Source organism: Fringilla coelebs, assembly GCF_963513975.1.
Source record: "Fringilla coelebs genome assembly, chromosome: 34".
Taxonomy (NCBI): Eukaryota; Metazoa; Chordata; class Aves; order Passeriformes; family Fringillidae; genus Fringilla; species Fringilla coelebs.
Genome location: NC_140060.1, coordinates 197,639 through 222,395, shown reverse-complemented (window position 1 = coordinate 222,395; position 24,757 = coordinate 197,639). Strand labels below are relative to the sequence as shown.

The window sequence follows — 24,757 nt, the reverse complement described above, 5'->3', positions numbered from 1 at the left end:
CAAATGTCCCCAAATGTCCCCAAATGTCCCCAATGTCCCCAAACCCCGGATGCTGTCCCCAAACCCCCAGCCCTGTCCCCACTCCTGGTGGCTGAATTCGTGTCCTCAGCCCTGGCCCAGCGCTGCCCTTTGGTGCCGAGTCTGGGGGAGGATCAATGGCCGAGGGCTGAGGGCTGGGGCCGGGGAGGGGAAAGAGAAAAGGAGAAATGGTCAGGGGTGGGGCAGGGGGTGGGGTCTGGGGAGGGTCTGGGGACACCTGGGGACACCTGGGGACACCTGGGGACAAGGAGATGGGCGTGGGACAAGCCCTGGATGCGTCCCCATGAGAAGCAACAGCAGGAGCACCAGTATCAACAGATTTCCCGCAGAAATAAACGGCGGAATCCTCGTCCCTGAGGCTGTTCATGGTCAGCGTCACCGAGCTCTGCCCGTTGTCCCTGGAGATCGTCACCCGGCCCTCGAACGATGGCGGGTAGAAGGTGCTGCCACCGCTGTTGATACTCGCGATGTATTCCAGAGTCTGCCCGGGCCTCTGGCGATACCAGCCCATCCCAAATTTCCCAAAACTGAACCCGGACCCTCGGCAGAGGAGGCGCAGGGACCCCCCGGGGGGCTGGAGGTGCCCCCGGACCCCAGCAGGGTCTCGCCCGCCCGCAGCCCCGCGGCACCGAGGGCGGCTGGGGGTGCCCAAAGGGCCCTGAGCCCCCCGGCTCAGCCCTGCCCCGCTGGGGCGGATCCTGGCCAGCTGTGGCTGCAGCTGTGCTCGCCGGGCCAGAGCGGCTCCCCACAGAAACCAGCCCCGAAACGACGGCCCCGCCCACGGCTGGGCCTGCCTGGGGCTGGTTTGGAACACGGACTGACTGTGCCCCTTTTTAATTAATTTATTTAATTAATTTATTCCCCATCGTCTTTGGCCTGTTCACCGCTCAGCCCAGGGCTGTAATCGACCCCTGAGTGAACCAAAATCTGTGAGATTGTCCCCGATTTAGGCAGACAGATTCTATTGGCCGGACCGGGAGGATTTTGTCTCTGTGTTGGTGGCTCCATTCCCCTCCCCTCTTCCTCTCTCTGTCCTTTATCTCATCTCTGATCCCTCCCTGGCATTTGCTGTGGGCACACAATAAAACTGCAATAAATTAAAAAATTAAATTTTAATAAAATTGCGTTTGGTCTGCTTTGGTTTTTCCCGCAGGGCTGCAGGCGGCCGTGACCCTGCTGGAGTCCGGGGGCACCTCCAGCCCCCCGGGGGGTCCCTGCGCCTCCTCTGCCGAGGGTCCGGGTTCGATTTCGGGAGTTTTGGGATGAGCTGGGTCCGCCAGAGGCCCGGGGCATCGCCAGAATGCTTTGCAGCAATCAGCAACAGTGGCAGCACCTGGTACACGTCCTCGGTCAAGGGCCGGGTGACGATCGCCAGGGACAACGGGCAGAGCTCGGTGACGCTGACCATGAACAGCCTCAGGGACGAGGATTCCGGGGTTTATTTCTGTGCCAAATCTTTTAACCCTGCTGCTGCTGGTGCTGGTTATGGTGACGGTGCCACCCCCAGCTCCAGATCCCCCAGCTCAGGACCCAAAACAGCCCCGAGTGAGCCCAGAGCAGGGGTTTGGGGCCAGGAGATGAGAATTTGGGGCAGAGCCGGAGCTGGGACAGGAATGGGGTCAGGGGATGGGGTTTGGGGAAGGGTCTGGGGAATGGGGACGGGGCGACAGGGACAGGGTCAAAACGAGCAGCAGCAACACCCCAATTATTACGAGCAGATTTGGCACAGAAATAAACGGCGGAATCCTCGTCCCTGAGGCTGTTCATGGTCAGCGTCACCGAGCTCTGCCCGTTGTCCCTGGCGATGCTGAACCGGCCCTTAAGCGATGGGGCGTAGTAGGTGCTGCCACCACTGCTGTAGATCCCAGCGATCCATTCCAGCCCCTGCCCGGGTCTCTGGCACAGCCAGAACATTCCAGAACTCCCAAAATCAAACCCAGACCCTCAGCACACCAAAGCCAGGGACCCCCCGGGGGGCTGGAGGTGCCCCCGGACTCCAGCAGGGTCACGGCCGCCCGCAGCCCTGCGGGACAAAGGGCAGGGGGGGATGGGAAACCTGATTAGTCGAGGAGGTAAAAGTGGGTGTGGCCAAGTGGAAAAAGAGGCGGGAAACACCTGGGAGGAGGATGATGAACATCAATGGTCACAATTTGGGGCCAAGGGTCAGAACTTTGGGCTGGGGATTTGGGGGGTGGATCTGGGCTTTGGGGACGGGCAGGACTCGGAGATGGGGGTGTGGACAACACCGACATTGTCAACATAACCAGCAGCAACATAACTGGCAGTGGCATCTTCAACAACACCAGCAGGAGCAGCACCCCAACCAGCACCAGCAGATTTCCCGCAGAAATAGAGCCTGGAATCCTCGTCCCTGAGGCTGTTCATGGTCAGCGTCACCGAGCTCTGCCCGTTGTCCCTGGAGATCGTCACCCGGCCCTTGAACGATGGCGGGTACCTGGTGTATCCATCGCTGTCAATGCCTGCGACGTATTCCAGGCCCTGCCCGGGTCTCTGGCGGACCCAGTACATCCCAAATTTCCCGAAATGGAACCCGGACCCTCGGCAGAGGAGGCGCAGGGACCCCCCGGGGGGCTGGAGGTGCCCCCGGACTCCAGCAGGGTCACGGCCGCCCGCAGCCCTGCGGGACAAAGGGCAGGGGGGGATGAGGAGCTGGAGCTGGGCGTGGTGCCCCGTGGGTGTGGCAGGATCCAGGGATGGGTGGGACCCACCTGGGAGGGGCTCACAGAAGAGCAGACGGAAAAAGTTCCACAATTTGGGGCCAACACCAGGATTTGTATGCAAGAATCAATATTTGGGGTAATTTTTATCCCCATCCCCACCTGCCCTTTGTCCCGCAGGGCTGCGGGCGGCCGTGACCCTGCTGGAGTCCGGGGGCACCTCCAGCCCCCCGGGGGGTCCCTGCGCCTCCTCTGCCGAGGGTCCGGGTTCGGTTTCGGGAGTTTCTCCGTGTTCTGGATCCGCCAGAGACCCGGGCAGGGGCTGGAGTGGCTCGCGGGGATCTGGAGTGATGGAGACACCGACTACGCTCCATCGTTCAAGGGCCGGGTGACGATCTCCAGGGACAACGGGCAGAGCTCGGTGACGCTGACCATGAACAGCCTCAGGGACGAGGATTCCGCCGTTTATTTCTGTGCCCGCCTTGGTTTTGGTCTTTTTTTTGCTGCTGCTGCTGTTCCTGGTCTTGGTGACGCTGGTCGTGCTGGTTATGGCACATTTGGACCAGCCCCCCTCACTGTGTCCCCAAATGTCCCCCAATGTCCCCAAATGTCCCCAAACCCCGGATGCTGTCCCCAAACCCCCAGCCCTGTCCCCACTCCTGGTGGCTGAATTCGTGTCCTCAGCCCTGGCCCAGCGCTGCCCTTTGGTGCCGAGTCTGGGGGAGGATCAATGGCCGAGGGCTGAGGGCTGGGGCCGGGGAGGGGAAAGAGAAAAGGAGAAATGGTCAGGGGTGGGGCAGGGGGTGGGGTCTGGGGAGGGTCTGGGGACACCTGACCACACCTGGGCACACCTGGGGACAAGGTGAGGAGGGGCAGGGCCACACCCAGGATGATGTCACCATTACCACCAGCAGCACCAGCCCAGCCAGCAAAGCCACCGGCACATCCGGGACAGGGACAGGATCCGGAACCCTCGACCTTGAGGTTGGTCATGGCCGGCTCGGCCAATCAGGGGCCGGGGAGCTGCGGAGATTTGGGGGAAATGGTCAAAATTGGAGAGAAAGGTGAGAGATGGGGAATGTATGGAATTTGGGGAACGGGGGCAGCGATGGTGACACAGAGGTGACATTTGGGGCGGAGCCAGGGCAGGGCTGGGACACGGGGACAGGAACGGGGTCAGGGGTTGGGATTTTTGGAAGGGTCTGGGGAATGGGGGTGGGTGGGGACACGGCCATGGGGGTGGGGCCAATATCATAGGCATCATTAGCACCAGCACCAGCACCCCTGGCACAGAAATAAACGGCGGAATCCTCGTCCCTGAGGCTGTTCATGGTCAGCGTCACCGAGCTCTGCCCGTTGTCCCTGGAGATCGTGAACCGGCCCTTGAACGACGGCGCGTAGTTGGTGCTGCCACCATTGTTGTTGATACTTGCGATGTATTCCAGCGTCTGCCCGGGCCTCTGGCGATACCAGCCCATCCCAAATTGTCCAAAATCGAACCCAGACCCTCGGCAGAGGAGGCGCAGGGACCCCCCGGGGGGCTGGAGGTGCCCCCGGACTCCAGCAGGGTCACGGCCGCCCGCAGCCCTGCGGGACAAATGGCGGGGGGGATGAGGCACCAAATCCAGGCATGGCCCTCATTCGATGTTTCCAAATCCAAAAAGGGGCCAGGACCCACCTGGAAAGGCCACCTGGAGCAGGAGGAGGAGAAAGTGCCCCAATTTGGGGCCAACATCAGGATTTGTATGCAAGAATCAATATTTAGGGTAATTTTTATCCCCATCCCCCCCTGCCCTTTGTCCCGCAGGGCTGCGGGCGGCCGTGACCCTGCTGGAGTCCGGGGGCACCTCCAGCCCCCCGGGGGGTCCCTGTGCCTCCTCTGCCGAGGGTCCGGGTTCAATTTCGGGAGTTTCACCATGTACTGGATCCGCCAGAGACCCGGGCAGGGCCTGGAATGGCTCGCTGGGATCTACAGCAGTGCTTCCAGAACCTTCTATGCCCCATCGCTTAAGGGCCGGTTCAGCATCGCCAGGGAGAACGGGCAGAGCTCGGTGACGCTGACCATGAACAGCCTCAGGGACGAGGATTCCGCCGTTTATTTCTGTGCCAGGTCTCCTTTTGCTCAGGGGGGTGATTACAATGCCTGTGCTATTGGCCCCGCCCCCATGGCCGTGTCCCCCTGTCCCCATTCCCCAGACCCTTCCCCCAAACCCCAGCCCTGACCCCGTTCCTGTCCCCCTGTCCCAGCCCTGCCCTGGCTCCGCCCCAAATGTCACCTCTGGGTCACCATCGCTGCCCCCGTTCCCCAAATTTTATTGAATTTTTAGAGATTTTAGCCCAAAGTTCAGGTGGGGGATGAAGAATTCCCATTTTGGCCCAAAAGTCCCGATGTGAGGCCACTGGGGCAGATTTGGGTCCGTGGCTGTGACTCGGTGCCCGCAGGGGAGATTTGGGGTAAAACTGGACAAGTTTGGGGGCAATGGTTGGGGTTTGAGTGACGGGGCTGAGCTCAGGGTGGAACCGGCCCAGATTTGGGGCCAAGAGCTGAGATTTGGGGACAAGAGCTGAGATTTGGGGACAGGAGTGGAGATTTGGGGCCAAGAGCTGAGATTTGGGGCCAAGAACCGAGATTTGGGGCCAGGGGTGGAGATTTGGGGACAAAGGTTCAGATTTGGGGCCAAAGGTTGAGATTTGGGGTCAGGAATTGATATTTGGGGCCAGAGGTGGAGATTTGGGGCCAAATTTTTGAGATTTGGGGCCAGGAATGGAGATTTGGGGCTAAAGGTTAAGATTTAGGACCAAGAGCTGAGATTTGGGGCCAAAGGTGCAGATTTAGGTTTAAAGCTCAGATTTGGGGTCAGAAATTGATATTTGGGGCCAAAGGCTCAGATTTAGGTTTAAGGTTCAGATTCAGGTTTAATTCTCAGATTTGGGCTGAAACCACTGCGTTTTGGGGCCAAAGGCTCAGATTCAGGTTTTAGGCTCAGGTTCAGGTTTAAGGCCCAGGTTCGGGGTCAGGAATTGATATTTGGGGTCAGCAGTGCAGATTCAGGTTTAATTCTCAGATTTGGGCTGAAACCTCTGAGCTTTGGGGCCAAAGGTGCAGATTTAGGTTTAAGGCTCAGATTCAGGTTTAAGGCTCAGATTCAGGTTTAAGGCTCAGATTTGGGGCCAAAGGCTCAGATTTAGGTTTAATTCTCAGATTCAGGTTTAAGGCTCAGATTTGGGTTGAAATTGTTGAGATTTGGGGCCAAATAAGCAGATTTAAGTTTAAGGCTCAGATTCAGGTTTAAGGTTCAGATTCAGGTTTTAGGCTCAGGTTCAGGTTTAATTCTCAGATTTCAGTTTAATTCTCAATTTTGGGCTGAAACCTCTGAGCTTTGGGGCCAAAGGCTCCGATTCAGGTTTTAGGCTCAGGTTCAGGTTTAATTCTCAGATTTGGGTTGAAACCGCTGCGTTTTGGGGCCAAAGGTGCAGATTGAGGTTTAAGGCTCAGATTCAGGTTTAAGGCTCAGTTTTGGGCTGAAATCTCTGAGCTTTGGGGCCAAAGGCTCAGATTCAGGTTTAAGTCTCAGATTCAGGTTTAAGGCTCCGATTTGGGGCCAAAGACACAGATTTAGGTTTCAGGTTCAGATTCAGGTTTAAGGCTCAGATTTGGGTTGAAATTGTTGAGATTTGGGGCCAAAGGTGCAGATTTAAGTTTAAGGCTCAGATTCAGGTTTAAGTCTCAGATTCAGGTTTAATTCTCAGATTCAGGTTTAATTCTCAGGTTCAGGTTTAATTCTCAGATTCAGGTTTAATTCAATTTTGGGCTGAAACCTCTGAGCTTTGGGGCCGAAGGTTCAGATTCAGGTTTAATTCTCAGGTTCAGGTTTAAGGCTCAGATTTGGGTTTTAGGCTCAGATTCAGGTTTAATTCTCAGATTCAGGTTTAGGGCTCAGATTTGGGTTGAAATTGTTGAGATTTGGGGCCAAATAAGGAGATTTAAGTTTAAGGCTCAGATTCAGGTTTAAGGCTCAGTTTTGGGCTGAAATCTCTGAGCTTTGGGCCGAAGGTTCAGATTCAGGTTTAATTCTCAGGTTCAGGTTTAAGGCTCCGATTTGGGTTTAAGGCACAGATTTGGGTTTTAGGCTCAGATTCAGGTTTAAGGCCCAGATTTGGGTTGAAATTGTTGAGATTTGGGGCCAAAGGTGCAGATTTAAGTTTAAGGCTCAGATTCAGGTTTAATTCTCAGACTCAGGTTTAATTCTCAGGTTCAGGTTTAATTCTCAGATTCAGGTTTAATTCAATTTTGGGCTGAAACCTCTGAGCTTTGGGGCCAAAGGTGCAGATTCAGGTTTCAGGTTCAGATTCAGGTTTAAGGCTCAGATTCGGGTTTAAGGTTCAGATTTGGGTTTAAGGTTCAGATTCAGGTTTAAGGCTCAGGTTCAGGTTTTAGGCTCAGTTTTGGGTTTAAGGTTCAGATTCGGGTTTAAGGGTCAGATTCAGGTTTTAGGCTCAGTTTTAGGTTTAAGGCTCAGGTTCAGGTTTTAGGCTCAGATTCAGGTTTAATTCTCAGATTTGGGCTGAAATCTCTGAGCTTTGGGGCCGAAGGTTCAGATTCAGGTTTAATTCTCAGGTTCAGGTTTAAGGCTCAGATTTGGGTTTTAGGCTCAGTTTTAGGTTTAATTCAATTTTGGGCTGAAATCTCTGAGCTTTGGGGCCCAAGGTTCAGATTCAGGTTTAATTCTCAGGTTCAGGTTTTAGGCTCAGTTTTAGGTTTAATTCTCAATTTTGGGTTGAAATCTCTGAGCTTTGGGGTCGAAGGTTCAGATTCAGGTTTAAGTCTCAGATTCAGGTTTAAGGCTCCGATTTGGGGCCAAAGACACAGGTTTAGGTTTCAGGTTCAGATTCAGGTTTAAGGCTCAGATTTGGGTTGAAATTGTTGAGATTTGGGGCCAAATAAGCAGATTTAAGTTTAAGGCTCAGATTCAGGTTTAATTCTCAGACTCAGGTTTAATTCTCAGACTCAGGTTTAATTCTCAGATTTCAGTTTAATTCTCAATTTTGGGCTGAAACCTCTGAGCTTTGGGGCCAAAGGTGCAGATTCAGGTTTCAGGTTCAGATTCAGGTTTAAGGCTCAGATTTGGGTTTAAGGCTCAGATTCGGGTTTAAGGTTCAGGTTCAGGTTTAAGGCTCAGATTCAGGTTTAATTCTCAGATTTGGGCTGAAACCTCTGAGCTTTGGGGCCGAAGGTTCAGATTCAGGTTTTAGGCTCAGATTTGGGTTTAAGGTTCAGATTCAGGTTTAAGGTTCAGGTTCAGGTTTAATTCTCAGATTTGGGCAGAAATCTCTGAGCTTTGGGGCCGAAGGTTCAGATTCAGGTTTAAGGCTCAGGTTCAGGTTTTAGGTTCAGATTCGGGTTTAAGGCTCAGGTTCAGGTTTTAGGCTCAGTTTTAGGTTTAATTCTCAGATTTGGGCTGAAATCTCTGCGCTTTGGGGCCGAAGGTTCAGATTCAGGTTTTAGGCTCAGGTTCAGGTTTAATTCTCAGATTCAGGTTTAATTCTCAGATTCAGGTTTTAGGCTCAGTTTTAGGTTTAATTCTCAATTTTGGGCTGAAACTTCTGCGTTTTGGGGCCAAAGGCTCAGATTCAGGTTTAAGGCTCAGACTCAAGTTTTAGGCTCAGTTTTAGGTTTAATTCAATTTTGGGCTGAAACCGCAGCGTTTTGGGGCCCCCCGCAGGTGCCGGAGCCGCAGCTGCACCGAGAGCGAAACCGGCGCCAATTCGGGTCCTTCCGGGCCCTTCCGGGGCCTTCCGGAACCTTCCGGGGCCTTTTGGGGATTTCGGGGTCCCGGGGGCGGCGCCGGGGCCGGAACGGGAGAGAAAAACCCGGGGGGGGAGGGGCGGCTGCAGGAGCGGCCGGGGACGCCGGGGCGCAAGGAGGGCGATCATTTAATTAATTTAATTTAATTTAATTTAATTTAATTTAATTTAATTTAATTTAATTTATTTTAATTTAATTTAATTTAATTTAATTTTATTTTATTTTATTTTATTTTATTTTATTTTATTTTATTTTATTTTATTTATTATTTTATTTTATTTCATTTTATATTACTTTACTTGATTTTATTTTATTTTAGTAAAATTTATTTTATTTTATTTTATTTTACTTTAATTAGATTAAATTTAAGTTGATTTTATTTTATTTTATTTTATTTTATTTTATTTTATTTTAATTAGATTAAATTTTATTTTATTTTATTTTATTTTATTTTATTTTATTTTATTTTATTTTATTTTAATTAGATTAAATTTTATTTTATTTTATTTTATTTTATTTTATTTTATTTTATTTTATTTTATTTTATTTTATTGTATTGTATTTTATTATATTTTATTTTACTTTAATTAGGTTAAATTTAAATTTATTTTATTTTATTTTATTGTATTTTATTGTATTTTATTTTATTTTATTTTATTTTATTTTATTTTATTTTATTTTATTTTATTTTATTTTATTTTATTTTAATTAAGATAAATTTACATTCATTTTATTTATTTTATTTCACTTTAACTAAGTTAAATCTAAATTGATTTTATTTTATTTTATTTTATTTTATTTTATTTTATTTTATTTTATTTTAGTTAAATTCAAATTGATTTAATTTAATTTAATATTATTTTATTTTAGTTAAATTTAAATTGATTTTATTTTATTTTATTTTAATTAAGTTAAATTTACATTTATTTTATTTGTTTTATTTCACTTTAACTAAGTTAAATCTAAATGGATTTTATTTTATGTTGTTTTTATTAAGTTAAATATACTGATTTTATTTTATTTTATTTTATTTTATTTTATTTTATTTTATTTTATTTTATTTTATTTTATTTTATTTTATTTTATTTTATTTTATTTTATTTTATTTTAATTTAATTTAATTTAATTTAATTTAAATTGATTTTATTTATTTTATTTTACTTTAATTAAGTTAAATTTAAATTGATTTCATTTTATTTTATTTAATTAAGTTAAATATAATCGATTTTAATTATTTTATTTTATTTTAATTAAGTTAAATGTAAATTTATTTTATTTTATTTTATTTTATTTTTATTTTCTTTTATTTTTTTTAATTTTCTTTTATTTTCTTTTATTTTACTTTAATTAGGTTAAATTTATATTGATTTTATTTCATTTTAGTTTATTTAAGTTAAATCTAAATTGATTTTAATTATTTTATTTGATTTTAACTAAGTTTAATTTAATTTAATTTAATTTAATTTAATTTAATTTAATTTAATTTAATTTAATTTTATTTTATTTTATTTTGATTTAATTTAATTCATTATTTTAATTTATTTTAATTTATTTTAATTTACTTTATTTTTTATTTTATTTTATTTTATTTTATTTTATTTTATTTTAATTGACTTTAATTTACTTTAATTTACTTTAATTTACTTTAATTTACTTTAATTTACTTTCTTTTAATTTTTATTTTATTTTATTTATAATTTTTCTTTTCATATCTACTTATTAAAAAACGTAATTCTAACTTTTATCTTTAACTTCAAATTTATTTTTATTTCATTTCAACTGGAATGAATTTATTTTCATTCTCATTTCTTTCGTTTTTTCATATTTAAATTTAAATTGTAATTTTAATTTCATTTTATTTTTATTTTCAATTTTCTTTTAATATGATTTTTTAAAATTGATTTTTATTTCATTTTTTAATTTCAAATTTCATTTTAATCTCAATTTTAACTCCAATTTAAATTTCAATTTCCTTTTTCCTTTAAACTTTTTCTTTTTCTTTAAAATTCTTCTTATATTTCATTAAATTTTTTATAATTTTTTAATTTTTTTGATGTTATTTGATCTTTTCAATTTTATTTTAATTAAATTTATTTTGATTGAGTTCAATTTTATTTTATTCTGGTTTTATTCAATTAAAGACATTTATTTTAATTTATTTTCATTTAAACTTCAGTTTAATGTAAATTTAATTTATTTTTTATTTATTTTATTTTATTTTATTTTAATTCAATTTAATTTTCTTTTATTTAATTTTTAAATTGTATTTTATTTTCATTTTATTTAGTAAAATTTATTTTGTAATATTATTTATAATCCTAATCATTAAAATAATATTTTATTATTAAAATTGATTTTGTGGTTTTCATTTATTACATTTTCTTTTATTTATTAAAAATTCTTTTGTGTTTTTATTTCTTAATTAAATTAAATTAAATTAAATCGTATTTTAAACAATTAAAATTATATTAAATAATATTAAGGGAAATGAAACTAAAATTAAATTGTATTAATTCGTTAAAATAAATTAATAAAATGTAATTGAAATTATAATTGAATTAAATTAAAATTAAAAGAAATTAAATTAGTTAAATTAAATTAAATTAAATTAAATTAAATTAAATTAAGTTCAATTAAGATTAAAATGAAATTAAATATTAATTAAATTAAAATTAAAAGTAAAGGAAATAAAAATATGAATGAAATTAAAATAAAGGGAAATAAAGGGAAGAAATGGAATTAATAATTTGAATTTTTAATTGTAAAAAAATTAAACTAAATTAAATTAAACTAAATTAAACTAAATTAAATTAAATTAAAAATGGAAGAATAAAATAATTAAAAATTTAAATAAAAATAAAATAAAATAAATAAAAATAATTAAATTAAGATTAAAATTAAATTAAATAAATTAAATAAAATAAAAGTTAAATTAAATTACAATTAAATTACAATTAAATTAATAAAATAAAATAAAATAAAATAAAATAAAATAAAATAAAATTAAATTAAATTAAATTAAATTAAATTAAATTAAATTAAATTTAAAACGAAACTTTTTGAGAGCAGAGGCCGGAAATTAATGCAAATTAAAGAGGAAATGGGAGGAAAAACAGAAATAAAAATAAATTTTCAAAATAAATAAATTAATTAAATTAATTGGAATAAAATAAATTAAAATTAAATCCCAGAATTGGAGCAAATAAAAAAGAAATTAAATAATCAAAAATTAAATTTACAGGACTTTAAATCATTGAAAATCAATTTTTAATGATTGAAATTAATTTATGTTTTTAATAATTAAAAATAGGAATTAATAAATTTATATTAATTTGATTAAATCGAATAAATGTTTGAATTTTTATTAATTAAAAATCGATTTATTTTCATTTATTGAATGTATTAATTGTTATTAATTGAAATTAATGCAAGAAATGTATATATTTTAATTTCTTTTAAAAATTAAGAAGTTTTTATTTATAAGATAATTGCATTTCGATTAATTGGAATTAATAAAATAAATTTATAAATATTTAATAATTGAGAAAATTTATATTTTCTTATTCATAAATTAATAAATTTACATGAATTGAAATCAATATAATAAATTAATTGGATTTTATTAATGGAAACAACGATGCATTTTAATTTTTATTAATTATACGTTTATAATTATTAAAATTATGATAATTTAAAATGTATATTAATTAAAATTAGCTTTTTATTACTGATAATTAAATTAATTACATGCAAAAAAATCCTAATTAAACGCAATAAAACTCCAATTAATTCCAATTAATCAAGCCAAACTCCAAAAAATCATTAAAATTGCGATAAAATCCCCGATTAATTAATTACAATTAATAAATTAATAAAAATAAACCCAGCTCCGCCGTTTCCCGCCTCCCCCTCAGCACCGGCCGCTGATTGGTCGAGAGGAAAGGGCGGGAACCAATCAGCTGCGAGCGCGGGAAGCGCGGCTTGGGGTGGGTAAATCTGCCCAGCGACGGCTTCTGATTGGTCCGGAGGCGCCCGCGGGAGCCAATCAGAGGCGGGGAGCGCCGAGACAAGGCCGGGTATTTCCTGAGGGCGCCCCCAAATCCCCCCGAAATCGCCCCAAAATCCCTCCCTGGACCCCCAAAATCCCCTCGGAGACCCCAAAATCTCCCCGAATCCCCTCGGAAACCCCAAATCGGCCAAAAAATCCCGTCCGGATCCTCAAAATCCTCTCACGGGCCCCCGGAAAACCCAAAAATCCCTTCCGGGACCCCAAAATCCCCTCAGGAACCCCAAAATCCCCCAAAATCCCCTCAGGGACCCCAAATTCGCCCTAAAATCCCCTCAGGGACGCCAAAATCCCCTCGGAAACCCCAAATCGGCCCCAAAATCCCGTCCGGATCCTCAAAATCCTCTCAGGGACCCCTGAAAAACCTCAAATTCCCTTCCGGGACCCCAAAATCCCCTCAGGGACCCCAAATTTGCTCCAAAATCCCCTCAGGGACCCCAAAATCCCCCCAGATCCCCTCGGAAACCCCAAATCGGCCCCAAAATCCCGTCCGGATCCTCAAAATCCTCTCACGGGCCCCCGAAAACTCCAAAATCCTTTCCGGGACCTCAAAATCCCCTCAGGGACCCCAAGTTCGCCCCAAAATCCCCTCGGAGACCCCAAAATCCTTTCTGAGACCCCAAATTGACCCCAAAATACCTTCCAGGAACCCAAAATCCTCTCAGGGACCCCTGAAAAAACCTAAATTCCCTTCCGGGACCCCAAATTCCCCTCGGGGACCCGAAATTTGCCCCAAAATCCCCTCAGAGACCCCAAAAATCTCCTCAGGGACCCCGAATTTACCCCAAAACTCTTCCAGGACCCCAAAATCTCCATCAGGGACCCCAAAATCCCTTCCAGGACCCCAGAAATCGCCTCAGGGACCCCAAAATCTCCCCAAAATTCATTCCCAGATCCCCAAAATCCCCTCAGGGACCCCAAAATCGTCCCAAAATTCCTTCCAGGACCCCAAAAATTCCCTCAGGGACCCCAAAATCGTCCCAAAATTCCCTGAGACGCCCTAAAAAATCCAAAAATCCCTTCCAGGACCCCAAAATCCCCTCAGAGACCCCAAATTCGCCCCAAAATTCCCTCAGAGACCCCCTCAAAAAATCAAATTTCTTTTCCAGGACCACAAAATCTCCTCAGAAACCCAAAAATCGCCCCAAAATCCCTTCCAGGACCCCAAAAATCTCCTCAGGGACCCCAAATTTGCCCCAAAATCTCTTCCAGGACCCCAAAAATCTCCTCAGGGACCCCAAAATCTCCTCAGAACCCCCCAAAATCTCCCCAAAATTCATTCCCAGATCCCAAAAATCCCCTCGGGGACCCCAAATCTGCCCCAAAATCCCTTCCAGGACCCCAAAAATCTCCACAGGGACCCCAAAATCGTCCCAAAATCCCTTCCAGGACCCCAAAAATCGCCTCAGGGACCCCAAAATCCCCTCAGAACCCCCCCAAATCGCCCCAAAATTCATTCCCAGATCCCCCAAAATCCCCTCAGGGACCCCAAAATCGCCCCAAAATTCCCTGAGACGCCCTAAAAAATCCAAAAATCCCTTCCAGGACCCCAAAATCCCTTCAGGGACCCCAAATTCGCCCCAAAATTCCCTCAGAGACTCCCTCAAAAAATCAAATTTCTTTTCCAGGACCACAAAATCTCCTCAGAAACCCAAAATTCGCCCCAAAATCCCTTCCAGGAGTCCAAAAATCTCCACAGGGACCCCAAAATTGCCCCAAAATCTCCTCAGAACCCCCCAAAATCTCCCCAAAATTCATTCCCAGATCCCAAAAATCCCCTCGGGGACCCCAAATCTGCCCCAAAATCCCTTCCAGGACCCCAAAAATCTCCTCAGGGACCCCGAATTTGCCCCAAAATCTCTTCCAGGACCCCCAAAATCGCCTCAGGGACCCCAAAATCTCCTCAGAACCCCCCAAAATCACCCCAAAATTCATTCCCAGATCCCAAAAATCCCCTCAGGGACCCCAAAATCGTCCCAAAATTCCCTGAGACGCCCTAAAAAATCCAAAAATCCCTTCCAGGACCCCAAAATCCCCTCAGAGACCCCAAATTCGCCCCAAAATCCCCTCAGAGACCCCAAATTCGCCCCAAAATTCCCTCAGAGACCCCCTCAAAACCCCCAAATCCCCCTGGGACCCCCCAAAATTCCCCTAAATCCCCCCAAAAATCCCCAAATCTCTTCGGGACTTCCAAAATCCTCCCCCAAATCCTCCTGGAACCCCCCAAAAATCCCCCCAAATCCCCAAATTTCCCCCAAAATCCCCAAATTTCTCCTAAAATGCCCCAAAAAATCCCCCCCAAAATCCCAAAAAGCCCCAAAAATCCCCAAACCTCCCCCAAAATCCTCCCGGGACCCCCCAAAAATCCCCAAATTCCCCCCAAATCCCCCCAAAATCCCCGAATTCCCCCCCCAAAATGCCCCAAAAATCCCCAAATTTCTCCCCAAAATGCCCCCAAATCCCTGAATTTCTCCCCAAAATGCTCCAAAATCCCCAAATTTCCCCTAAAATGCTCCAAAAATTTCCCCAAAAATCCCAAAAAGCCCCAAAATCCCCAAATCTCCCCCAAAATCCTCCCGGGACCCCCCAAAAATCCCCAAATTCCCCCCAAAATGCCCCAAAAATCCCCAAATTTCTCCCCAAAATGCCCCAAAATCCCCAAATTTCTCCCCAAAATGCCCCAAAATCCCCAAATTTCTCCCCAATATGCCCCAAAATCCCCAAATTTCCCCCCCAAAATGCCCCAAAATCCCCAAAAATTCCCCAAAATCCTCCCGGGACCCCCCAAAAATCCCCAAATCTCCCCCAAAATGCCCCAAAATCCCCGAATTTCCCCCAAAATGCCCCCAAAATCCCCGAATTTCTCCCCAAAATGCCCCCAAATCCCCAAATTTTCCCCCAAAATCCCCAAATTTCTCCCCAAAATGCCCCAAAATCCCCAAATTTCTCCCCCAAAATCCCCAAATTTCCCCCAAAATCCCCAAATTTCCCCCAAAATCCCCCAAAAATCCCCGAATTCCCCCCCAAAATCCCAAAATTTCCCCCAAATCCCCCCAAAAATCCCCAAATTTCCCCCAAAATGCCCCAAAATCCCCGAATTTCCCCCAAAATGCCCCAAAATCCCCAAATTTCTCCCCCAAATGCCCCAAAATCTCCGAATTCCCCCCCAAAATCCCCAAATCTCCCCCAAAATCCTCCCGGGACCCCCCAAAAATCCCCAAATTTCCCCCAAATCTCCCCCAAAATCCCCAAATTTCCCCCAAAATCCCCCCAAAATCCCCGAATTCCCCCCCAAAATCCCAAAATTTCCCCCAAATCCCCCCAAAAATCCCCAAATTTCCCCCAAAATGCCCCAAAATCCCCGAATTTCCCCCAAAATGCCCCAAAATCCCCGAATTTCCCCCAAAATGCCCCAAAATCCCCAAATTTCTCCCCCAAATGCCCCAAAATCTCCGAATTCCCCCCCAAAATCCCCAAATTTCCCCCAAAATGCCCCAAAAATCCCCCAATTTCCCCCAAAATCCCCAAATTTCTCCCCAAAATGCCCAAAATCCCCAAATTTCTCCCCAAATCCCCCCCAGGCCGCCCCTCCCCCGGCGATGACGTCACCGCCTGTCGCGACAGACGCCCCCTCCCCCCCCCGTGCCGCGATGACGTCATTTCCCGAGCGGCCATGGCCGAGCCCGGAGGTTCGGAGGGGCCCCGAAACCGCGCGGATTCACCCCAAAAACAGCGCGGGAAAAACGGGGCGGTTTGGCGGGAAAAACGGGGGGGGGTTGGCGGGAAAACGCCGCGGGTTTGGCGGGAAAAAAGCAGCGGGGGTTTTGGGGCGAAAAAATGGAATTTTGGGGGGGAAAAATGGGGATTTTTGGGGTGGAAAATGGGATTTTTTTGGGGGAAAAATTGGGATTTTGGGGGAAAAAAATTGGGATTTTTGGGGGGGTAAAAAATGGGGAATTTGGGGAAAAAAATTGGGATTTTTTGGGGGGATTTGAGGGGATTTTGGGGGTAAAAAATGGAATTTTTTGGGGGAAAAATGGGGATTTTTGGGGGTGGAACATGGGGATTTTTTTGGGGATAAAAAATGGGAATTTGGGGAAAAAAATTGGGATTTTTTGGGGGGGGGGTAACCCAAAAATTTGGGGGGAAATTGGGATTTTTGGGGGGATTTTAGGGGATTTTTAAGGTGAAAAATGGGGAATTTTTTTGGGGGAAAATTGGGATTTTGGGGGAAAAAATTGGGATTTTTTGGGGGGGAAAAACCCGATTTTTTGGGGGGCAAAAATGGGATTTTTTTTGGAGGGGTTTTGGGGATTTTGGGGGTGAAAAATTGAATTTTTTGGTGGTGGAAATGGGGATTTTTTGGGGGAAAAAATGGGATTTTGGGAGAAAAAAATGGGGATTTTTTTAGGGAAAAAAAGGAGATTTTTGGGAGATAAAAATGGGGATTTTGGGGGGGAAAAATGGGAATTTTTGGGGGGAAAATGAGAGAATTTTGGGGTTTTTTGCTGCATTTTGTGAATAATTTCATTTTTTTGGGGGTGAATTTGATTTTGGGGTGGATTTATCGATTTTTGGGGGGATTTTGGTGATTTTTTTGGGGGGATATGAAAATTTTTGGGGAAAAAATGTCAATTTTGGGGTTAAAAATGAGTTTTGGGGAGAATAATTATGATTTTGGAGTTTAAAATGCCAATTTTGGGGTGAATAATGCAAATTTTGGGGTGAAAAATGCCAATTTTGGGGTAAAAAAAGTCAATTTTGGGGTGAAAAATGCAAATTTTGGGGTGAATAATTATAATTTTGGGGTGAAAACCCCAAATTTTGGGGTGAAAAATGCCAATCTTGGAGGGAAAAAGGCCAATTTTGAGGTGAAAAATGACAATTTCAGGGTGAATAATTATAATTTTGGGCTGAAAATGCCAATTTTGGGGTGAACAAGACCATTTTTGGGGTGAATGAAGCCAATTTTGGGGTGAAAATGTCAATTTTAGGGTGAATAAGGCAAATTTTGGGGTGAATAATTATGATTTTGGCCTGCAAATGCCAATTTTGGGGTCAATAATGCCAATTTTGGGGTCAATAATGCCAATTTTGGGGTCGATAATGCCAATTTTGGAGTGAAAAAGGCCAATTTTGAGGTGAATTAATTCAATTTTGGGGTGAATGAAGCCAATTTTGGGCTGAAGATGCCAATTTTAGGGTGAATAATGCCAATTTTGGGGTGGATAATGCCAATTTTAGGATGAGTAATTATAATTTTGGGCTGAAAATGCCAATTTTGGGGTGAACAAGGCCATTTTTGGGGTGAAGGAAGCCAGTTTTGGGGGGAATAATTATAAATTTGGGTTGAAAAATGACAATTTCGGGGTGAATAATTATGATTTTGGGGTGAATAATGCCAATTTTGGGCTGAAGATGCCAATTTTGGGGTGAAAATTGCCAATTTTGGGGTGAATAAGGCAAATTTTGGGGTAAAAAAGCTAATTTTGGGCTGACAATGCCAATTTTGGGGTGAATAATGCCATTTTTGGGGTGAATGAAGCCAATTTTGGGCTAAAAATTCCAATTTTGGGGTGAATAAAGCAAATTTTGGGGTGAATAATGCCAATTTTGGGGCGAATAATGCCAATTTTGGGCTGAAGATGCCAATTTTGGGGTGAATAATTAAGATTTTGGGGTGAAAATGCCAATTTTGGGGTGAAAATGCCAATTTTGGGGTGAACAAGGCCAATTTTTGGGTGAAAAATGCCAATTTTGGGGTGGATAATTATAATTTTAGGATAAATAATGATGATTTTGGCCTGAAAACGCCAATTTTGGGGTGAATAATGCTAATTTTGGGGTGAAAATGCCAATTTTGGGGTAAAAATGCCAATTTTGAGGTGAATAATGCCAATTTTGGGCTGAAGATGCCAATTTTGGGGTGAATAATGCCAATTTCGGGGCGAATAATTATAATTTTGGGGTGAAAAACTACAATTTTTGGGGCAATAATTATAATTTTGTGGTGAATAATGCCAATTTTAGGCTGAAAATGCCAATTTTGGGCTGAAAATGCCAATTTTGGGGTGGATAACCCCAATTCCCGCCTAACCCCAACCCCTCCTCTCTCTCCCTCCCCTCCCCCAGCCCCCGCCGCCCCCTCCCCCCCCTCCCCGCCCTCCCCTCCCCCTCCTCCGGAGCTGCGGCTGATCCTGGAGGAGCTGCGGACGCTGCAGCAGCGGCAGCTCCTGCAGGTGCAGCTGACGCAGGAGATCTGCCGCCAACTCCTCCTGCTGGGGGCGCTGGAGATCCCCCCCAAGCCCCGCCCCCCCAGGGCCCCGCCCCGGCCCCGCCCCCCGCCCCGCCCCCGCCTGCTGCTGCTCCCCTCCCCCTTCCCCAAACCGCAGCGCTCCGGCATCGCCGTGGCCTTGGCGTCCACCTTGGGCTCCGTGTCGTCCTTGGCGTCTTCGTTGGGTTCGGCGCCGTCCTTGAGGTCAACGTTGGGTTCTTCGTCATCGTTGGGTTCTTCGTCATCAACGTTGGATCCTTCGTCATCATCCTTGGGTCCTTCATCATCCTTGAGGTCAACGTTGGGTTCTTCGTCATCCTTGGGTGCTTCGTCGTCATTGTTGGGTCCTTCGTCATCATCGTTGGGTTCTTCGTCATCCTTGAGGTCAACGTTGGGTTCTCCGTCATCCTTGGGTCCTTCGTCATCATCGTTGGGTCCTTCGTCATCCTTGGGTCCTTCGTCATCATCCTTGGATCCTTCGTCATCAATGTTGGGTCCTTCGTCATCAATGTTGGGTCCTTCATCATCCTTGGGTCCTTTTTCATCATCGTTGGGTCCTTCGTCATCAACGTTGGGTCCTTCGTCATCATCGTTGAGTTCTTCATCTTCAAAGAGGTCAACGGGGCCAACGTTGGGTGGTTCGTCTTCGTTGAGGTCAACGTTGGGTTCTTCGCCGTCGTCGGGCCCGGTGTTGGGTGTTTCGTCTTCCAAGAGGTCAACGTTGGACTCGGCGTTGGGTTTGGCGCCGTCGTTGAGGTCAACGGGGTCAACGTTGGGTGGTTCTTCTTCAATGAGGTCAACGTTGGGGTCAACGTTGGGTTCTTCGTCATCATTGGGTCCAACGTTGGGTTCTTCATCATCGTTGGGTCCAACGTTGGGTTCTTCGTCATCGTTGGGCCCAACGTTGGGTTCTTCATCATTGTTGGGTCCAACGTTGGGTTCTTCATCATCGTTGGGTCCAACGTTGGGTTCTTCATCATCGTTGGGCCCAACCTTGGCGTCTTCATCGCCGTTGGGCCCAACGTTGGGTTCGACTCCATCAATGAAGTCAATGGGGTCAACGTTGGGGTCAACGTTGGGTCCGACACCGTCGTTGGGGCCAGCGTTGGGTTCTCCATCTTTGTTGAGGTCAACGGGGTCAACGTTGGGTTCTTCATCATCGTTGGGCCCAACATTGGGTTCTTCATCAACATCAAGGTCAACTTTGGGTCCAACGTTGGGTTCCTCATCATCGTTGGGCCCAACGTTGGGTTCTTCATCATCGTTGGGTCCAACGTTGGGTTCTTCCTCATCGTTGGGTCCAACGTTGGGTTCCTCTTCAACATTGGGCCCAACGTTGGGTTCTTTGTCAACATCAAGGTCAACGGGGTCAACGTTGGGGTCAACGTTGGGTTCTTCCTCATCGTTGGGTCCAACGTTGGGTTCTTCATCATCGTTGGGCCCAACGTTGGGTCCGACGCCGCCATTGGTTCCCTCGTCGCCGCCTGGCTCCGCCCCCTCGGCCCGGCCCCGCCCCCAGCCGCGCGCGCCGTTCCGCTGCGACCTCTGCGGCGGCCGCTTCGCCGCCCGCGGCAACCTGCGGGCGCACCTGCGGCGCCACCGCCGGCGAGGCCACGCCCCCCAGGTGAGGGCGGGGCTGGGAGGGGCGTTGGGTCAAGGGTTGGGTCAGTGGGTCAAGGGGCGGGGTCAGTGGGGGTCATTGGGTTAATGGGTCAAGGGTTGGGGTTGATGGTCAAGGTTGGGGTCATCGGGTCAAGGTTGGGGTCAGTGGGTCAAGGGTTGGGGTCATTGGGGGTCATTGGGTCAATGGGTCAAGGTTGGGGTCATTGGGTCAAGGTTGGGGTCATTGGGTCAAGGTTGGGGTCAATGGGGGTCATTGGGGTCAATGGGTCAAGGTTGGGGTCATTGGGTCAAGGGTTGGGTCAGTGGGGGTCATTGGGGGTCAATGGGTCAAGGGTTGGGGCCAATGGGTCAAGGTTTGAGGGTCAGTGGTCACTCTGGGCACTCAGTGGTCACTCAGATGGTCACTTGGTCACTCTAGTGGTCAGCGGGTGGTCAGTAGTAACTGGGTGGTCACTCTGAGTGGTCAATGGTCACTCTGGGTGGTCAGTGGTCACTCTGGGTGGTCAATGGTCACTCTGGGCACTCAGTGGTCACTCTCATGGTCGGTGGTCAGTGGTCACTCTGGGTGGTCAGTGGTCACTCTGGGCCCTCATTGGTCACTCTGGGTGGTCAGTGGTCACTGTGGGTGGTCAGTGGTCACTCTGGGTGGTCAGTGAGTGGTCAGTGGTCACTCTGGGTGGTCAGTGGGTGGTCCTTTGGGGTGGTCAATGGTGACTCTGGTGGTCAGTGGTCACTCTGAGTGCTCAGTGGGTGGTCAGTGGTCACTTTGGGTGGTCATTTGGTCACTCTGGGCCCTCATTGGTCACTCTGAGTGGTCAGTTGGTCATTAGTGGCCAGTGAGTGGTCAGTGGTCACTGTGGCTGGTCAGCTGGTCACTCTGGGTGGTCAGTGAGTGGTCAGTGGTCACTCTGGGTGGTCAGTGGTCACTCTGGTGGTCAGTGGTCACTCTGGACACTCAGTGGTCACTGTGGGTGGTCAGTGGTCACTCAGTGGTCACTCTGGTGGTCACTCGGTCACTCTGGGCCCTCAGTGGTCACTCTGGGTGGTCAGTTGGTCATTCTGAGTGGTCAGTGGGTGGTCAGTGGTCACTCTGGGTGGTCAGTGGTCACCCTGGTGGTCAGAGGTCACTCATTGGTCACTCTGGTGGTCAGTGGTCACTCATTGGTCACCCTGGTGGTCACTCTGGGCCCTCATTGGTCACTCTGGGCCCTCATTGGTCACTCTGGTGGTCAGTGGTCACTCAGGTGGTCAGTGGTCACTCATTGGTCACCCTGGTGGTCACTCTGGGCCCTCATTGGTCACTCTGAGTGGTCAGTTGGTCATTAGTGGCCAGTGAGTGGTCAGTGGTCACTGTGGCTGGTCAGCTGGTCACTCTGGGTGGTCAGTGAGTGGTCAGTGGTCACTCTGGGTGGTCAGTGGTCACTCTGGTGGTCAGTGGTCACTCTGGACACTCAGTGGTCACTGTGGGTGGTCAGTGGTCACTCAGTGGTCACTCTGGTGGTCACTCGGTCACTCTGGGCCCTCAGTGGTCACTCTGGGTGGTCAGTTGGTCATTCTGAGTGGTCAGTGGGTGGTCAGTGGTCACTCTGGGTGGTCAGTGGTCACCCTGGTGGTCAGAGGTCACTCATTGGTCACTCTGGTGGTCAGTGGTCACTCATTGGTCACCCTGGTGGTCACTCTGGGCCCTCATTGGTCACTCTGGGCCCTCATTGGTCACTCTGGTGGTCAGTGGTCACTCAGGTGGTCAGTGGTCACTCATTGGTCACCCTGGTGGTCACTCTGGGCCCTCATTGGTCACTCTGGTGGTCATTTGGTCACTCTGGGCTCTCATTGGTCACTCTGCTCTCCCCACAGGTCCCCCCGGAAGTGACCACGCCCCCTCCAGCTCCAGCCACGCCCCCTCCACCCAACCCCGCCCCTCAAGACCTCCAACCAATCCCCGCCCACCCCGCAAGCCACGCCCCCTTCCCCAAGCGCCGCCTCCTGTGCCCCGCCCACCAGGAGGAGGCCCCGCCCCCAGCAGCAGGCCCCGCCCCCTCGGGGCCGCCGGAATTGGGGGAAAAAATGGAAATTCCGGAGCCCTGCCCCTCCCCCCACGGCCAGGGCGGCTTCCGGAACCTTCCGGGGGGAAATCCCCAAAATTTGGGGGGAAATCCCAAAAATTTGGGGGAAAATTCCGCGAATTCGGGCGGGAATTCGAATTTGGGGGGAAATTCCTCAAATTTTGGGGGAATATCTTCGAATTTGGGGGGAAATTCCACAATTTTGGGTGGAAATTCTTCAAATTTGGGCGGGAATTCAAATTTGGGTGGGAATTCTTCAAATTTGGGTGGGAATTCTTCAAATTTGGGTGGGAATTCTTCAAATTTGGGTGGGAATTCTTCAAATTTGGGGGGAAATTCTTCAAATTTGGGGGGAAATTCCACAATTTTGGGGGGAAATTCCTCAATTTTGGGCGGGAATTCAAATTTGGGTGGAAATTCTTCAAATTTGGGGGGAAATTCCTCAAATTTGGGTGAAAATTCTTCAAATTTGGGTGGGAATGTAAATTTGGGTGGAAATTCTTCAAATTTGGGAGGAAATTCTTCAAATTTGGGCGGAAATTCCTCAATTTTGGGCGGGAATTCAAATTTGGGTGGGAATTCCTCAAATTTGGGGGGAAATTCTTCAAATTTGGGGGGAAATTCTTCAAATTTGGGGGGAAATTCCTCAATTTTGGGGGGAAATTCCTCAATTTTGGGCGGGAATTTAAATTTGGGTGGGAATTCATCTCTTTTGGGTGAGAATTCTGCGATTTTGGGTGAAAATTCAATTTTGGGTGGGAATTCCACGAATTTGGGCGAAAATTCCTCAAATCCGGGGGGGAACTCCCTGATTTCGAGTGAAAATGCCCCAATTTCGGGCGGGAATCCCTCAGATTTGGGCGGGAATTCCGCGATTTTGGGTGGAAATTCTCCGATTTTGGGGGGCGACGAGGGAGGCCCCGAAACTCCCGGGGAGTAATTTTGGGGGTGGGACTTCAAAATTCCCCCCAACCCCCCCCAAACTCCCCTATAAAAGCGATTTAAACCCTTTTCCGATTCTGTCGCGCGTTTTTTGGGTGTGAGGGGAAGAACGGGAGGAGCGGGACCCCAAAAATCGAAAGAATTCGCCCCAAAATCGGCCTCTCCAAAATGGCGGCGCCCTCAACAAAGATGGCGGCGCCCTCACCGGGGCGCGGCCAGCGCCCAAAATGGCGGCGGTTGCCGTGGAAACGGCGCGCGGTGTCAAAATGGCGGCGGTTGCCATGGGAACGCGCCCGCAGTCAAAATGGCGGCGGCGCCGTGCCCGTAAAGGGGCGTGGCCAGCGCGGAAAATGGCGCGCGTTGCCGTGGCAACGGAAGTGCCCGGGTTCAAAATGGCGGCGGTTACCATGGTAACAACGGGGAGTGCCCGGGTTGAAAATGGCGGCGGCGCTCGGCGCTGCGGCCTCACCGGGGGATCAAAATGCCGCCGGTGGGTTTCGAAATAAAACGGCGGGAGGGGCGCGGTGTCGGTGCGAACGGCGCGGCGGGAATTTTCCGGTTTAAAAGCCGCCGGTTGCCATGAAAATCGTGTTTATTTGTGTGAGGGGGAGGCGGGGGTTCTGCCAGCTGTCAAAATGGCGGCGGTTACCACGGAAACAGCGGGGCGGGCCCCGGGTTGGAAATGGCGGCGGCGCTCGGCGCTGCGGCCTCACCGGGGGATCAAAATGTTAAAATGCCGCGGATCTCGTTTGAAATAAAACGGCGGAAGGGGCGCGGTGTCCAAGCGGACAGCGCGGCGGGAATTTTCCGGTTTTAAACCCGCCGGTTGCCATGAAAATCGTGTTTGTTTTTGTGAGGGAGGGAGGGGTTCTGCCCGCTTTCAAAATGGCGGCGGTTACCATGGAAACAGCGGGGAGGGCCCGTGTTGAAAATGGCGGCGGCGCTCGGCGCTGCGGCCTCATCGGGGGATCAAAATGCCGCGGGTCCGTGAGAAATAAAACGGCGGGAGGGGCGCGGTGTCGGTGCGGATGGCGCGGCGGGAATTTTCCGGTTTTAAAAGCCGCCGGTTGCCATGATAATCGTGTTTATTTGTAAGAGAGGGAGGCGTTCTGCCCGCTGTCAAAATGGCGGCGGTTACCATGGAAACAGCGGGGAGGGCCCGGGTTTAAAATGGCGGCGGCGCTCCGCGCTGCGGCCTCACCGGGGGTTCAAAATGCCGTGGATCTCGTTTGAAATAAAACGGCGGGAGGGGCGCGGTGTCCGTGC

The 24,757-nt window shown here is 46.9% G+C and overlaps 1 protein-coding gene across 1 annotated transcript; it reads left to right on the top strand.

Moving 5' to 3' along the window:
* Window positions 1-4,633: 4,633 nt before the first annotated feature.
* On the top strand, window positions 4,634-23,819 carry LOC311164655 (uncharacterized protein; the record flags this gene model as incomplete). The annotated part of the gene is made up of 7 exons (XM_084224186.1): window positions 4,634-4,827; window positions 8,441-8,643; window positions 16,171-16,340; window positions 18,775-18,898; window positions 18,982-20,487; window positions 22,341-22,794; window positions 23,681-23,819. 7 exons carry the CDS (start codon window positions 4,634-4,636, stop codon window positions 23,817-23,819), a joined length of 2,790 nt encoding a protein of 929 aa, XP_084080312.1.
* Between the last annotated feature and the right edge of the window lie 938 nt (window positions 23,820-24,757).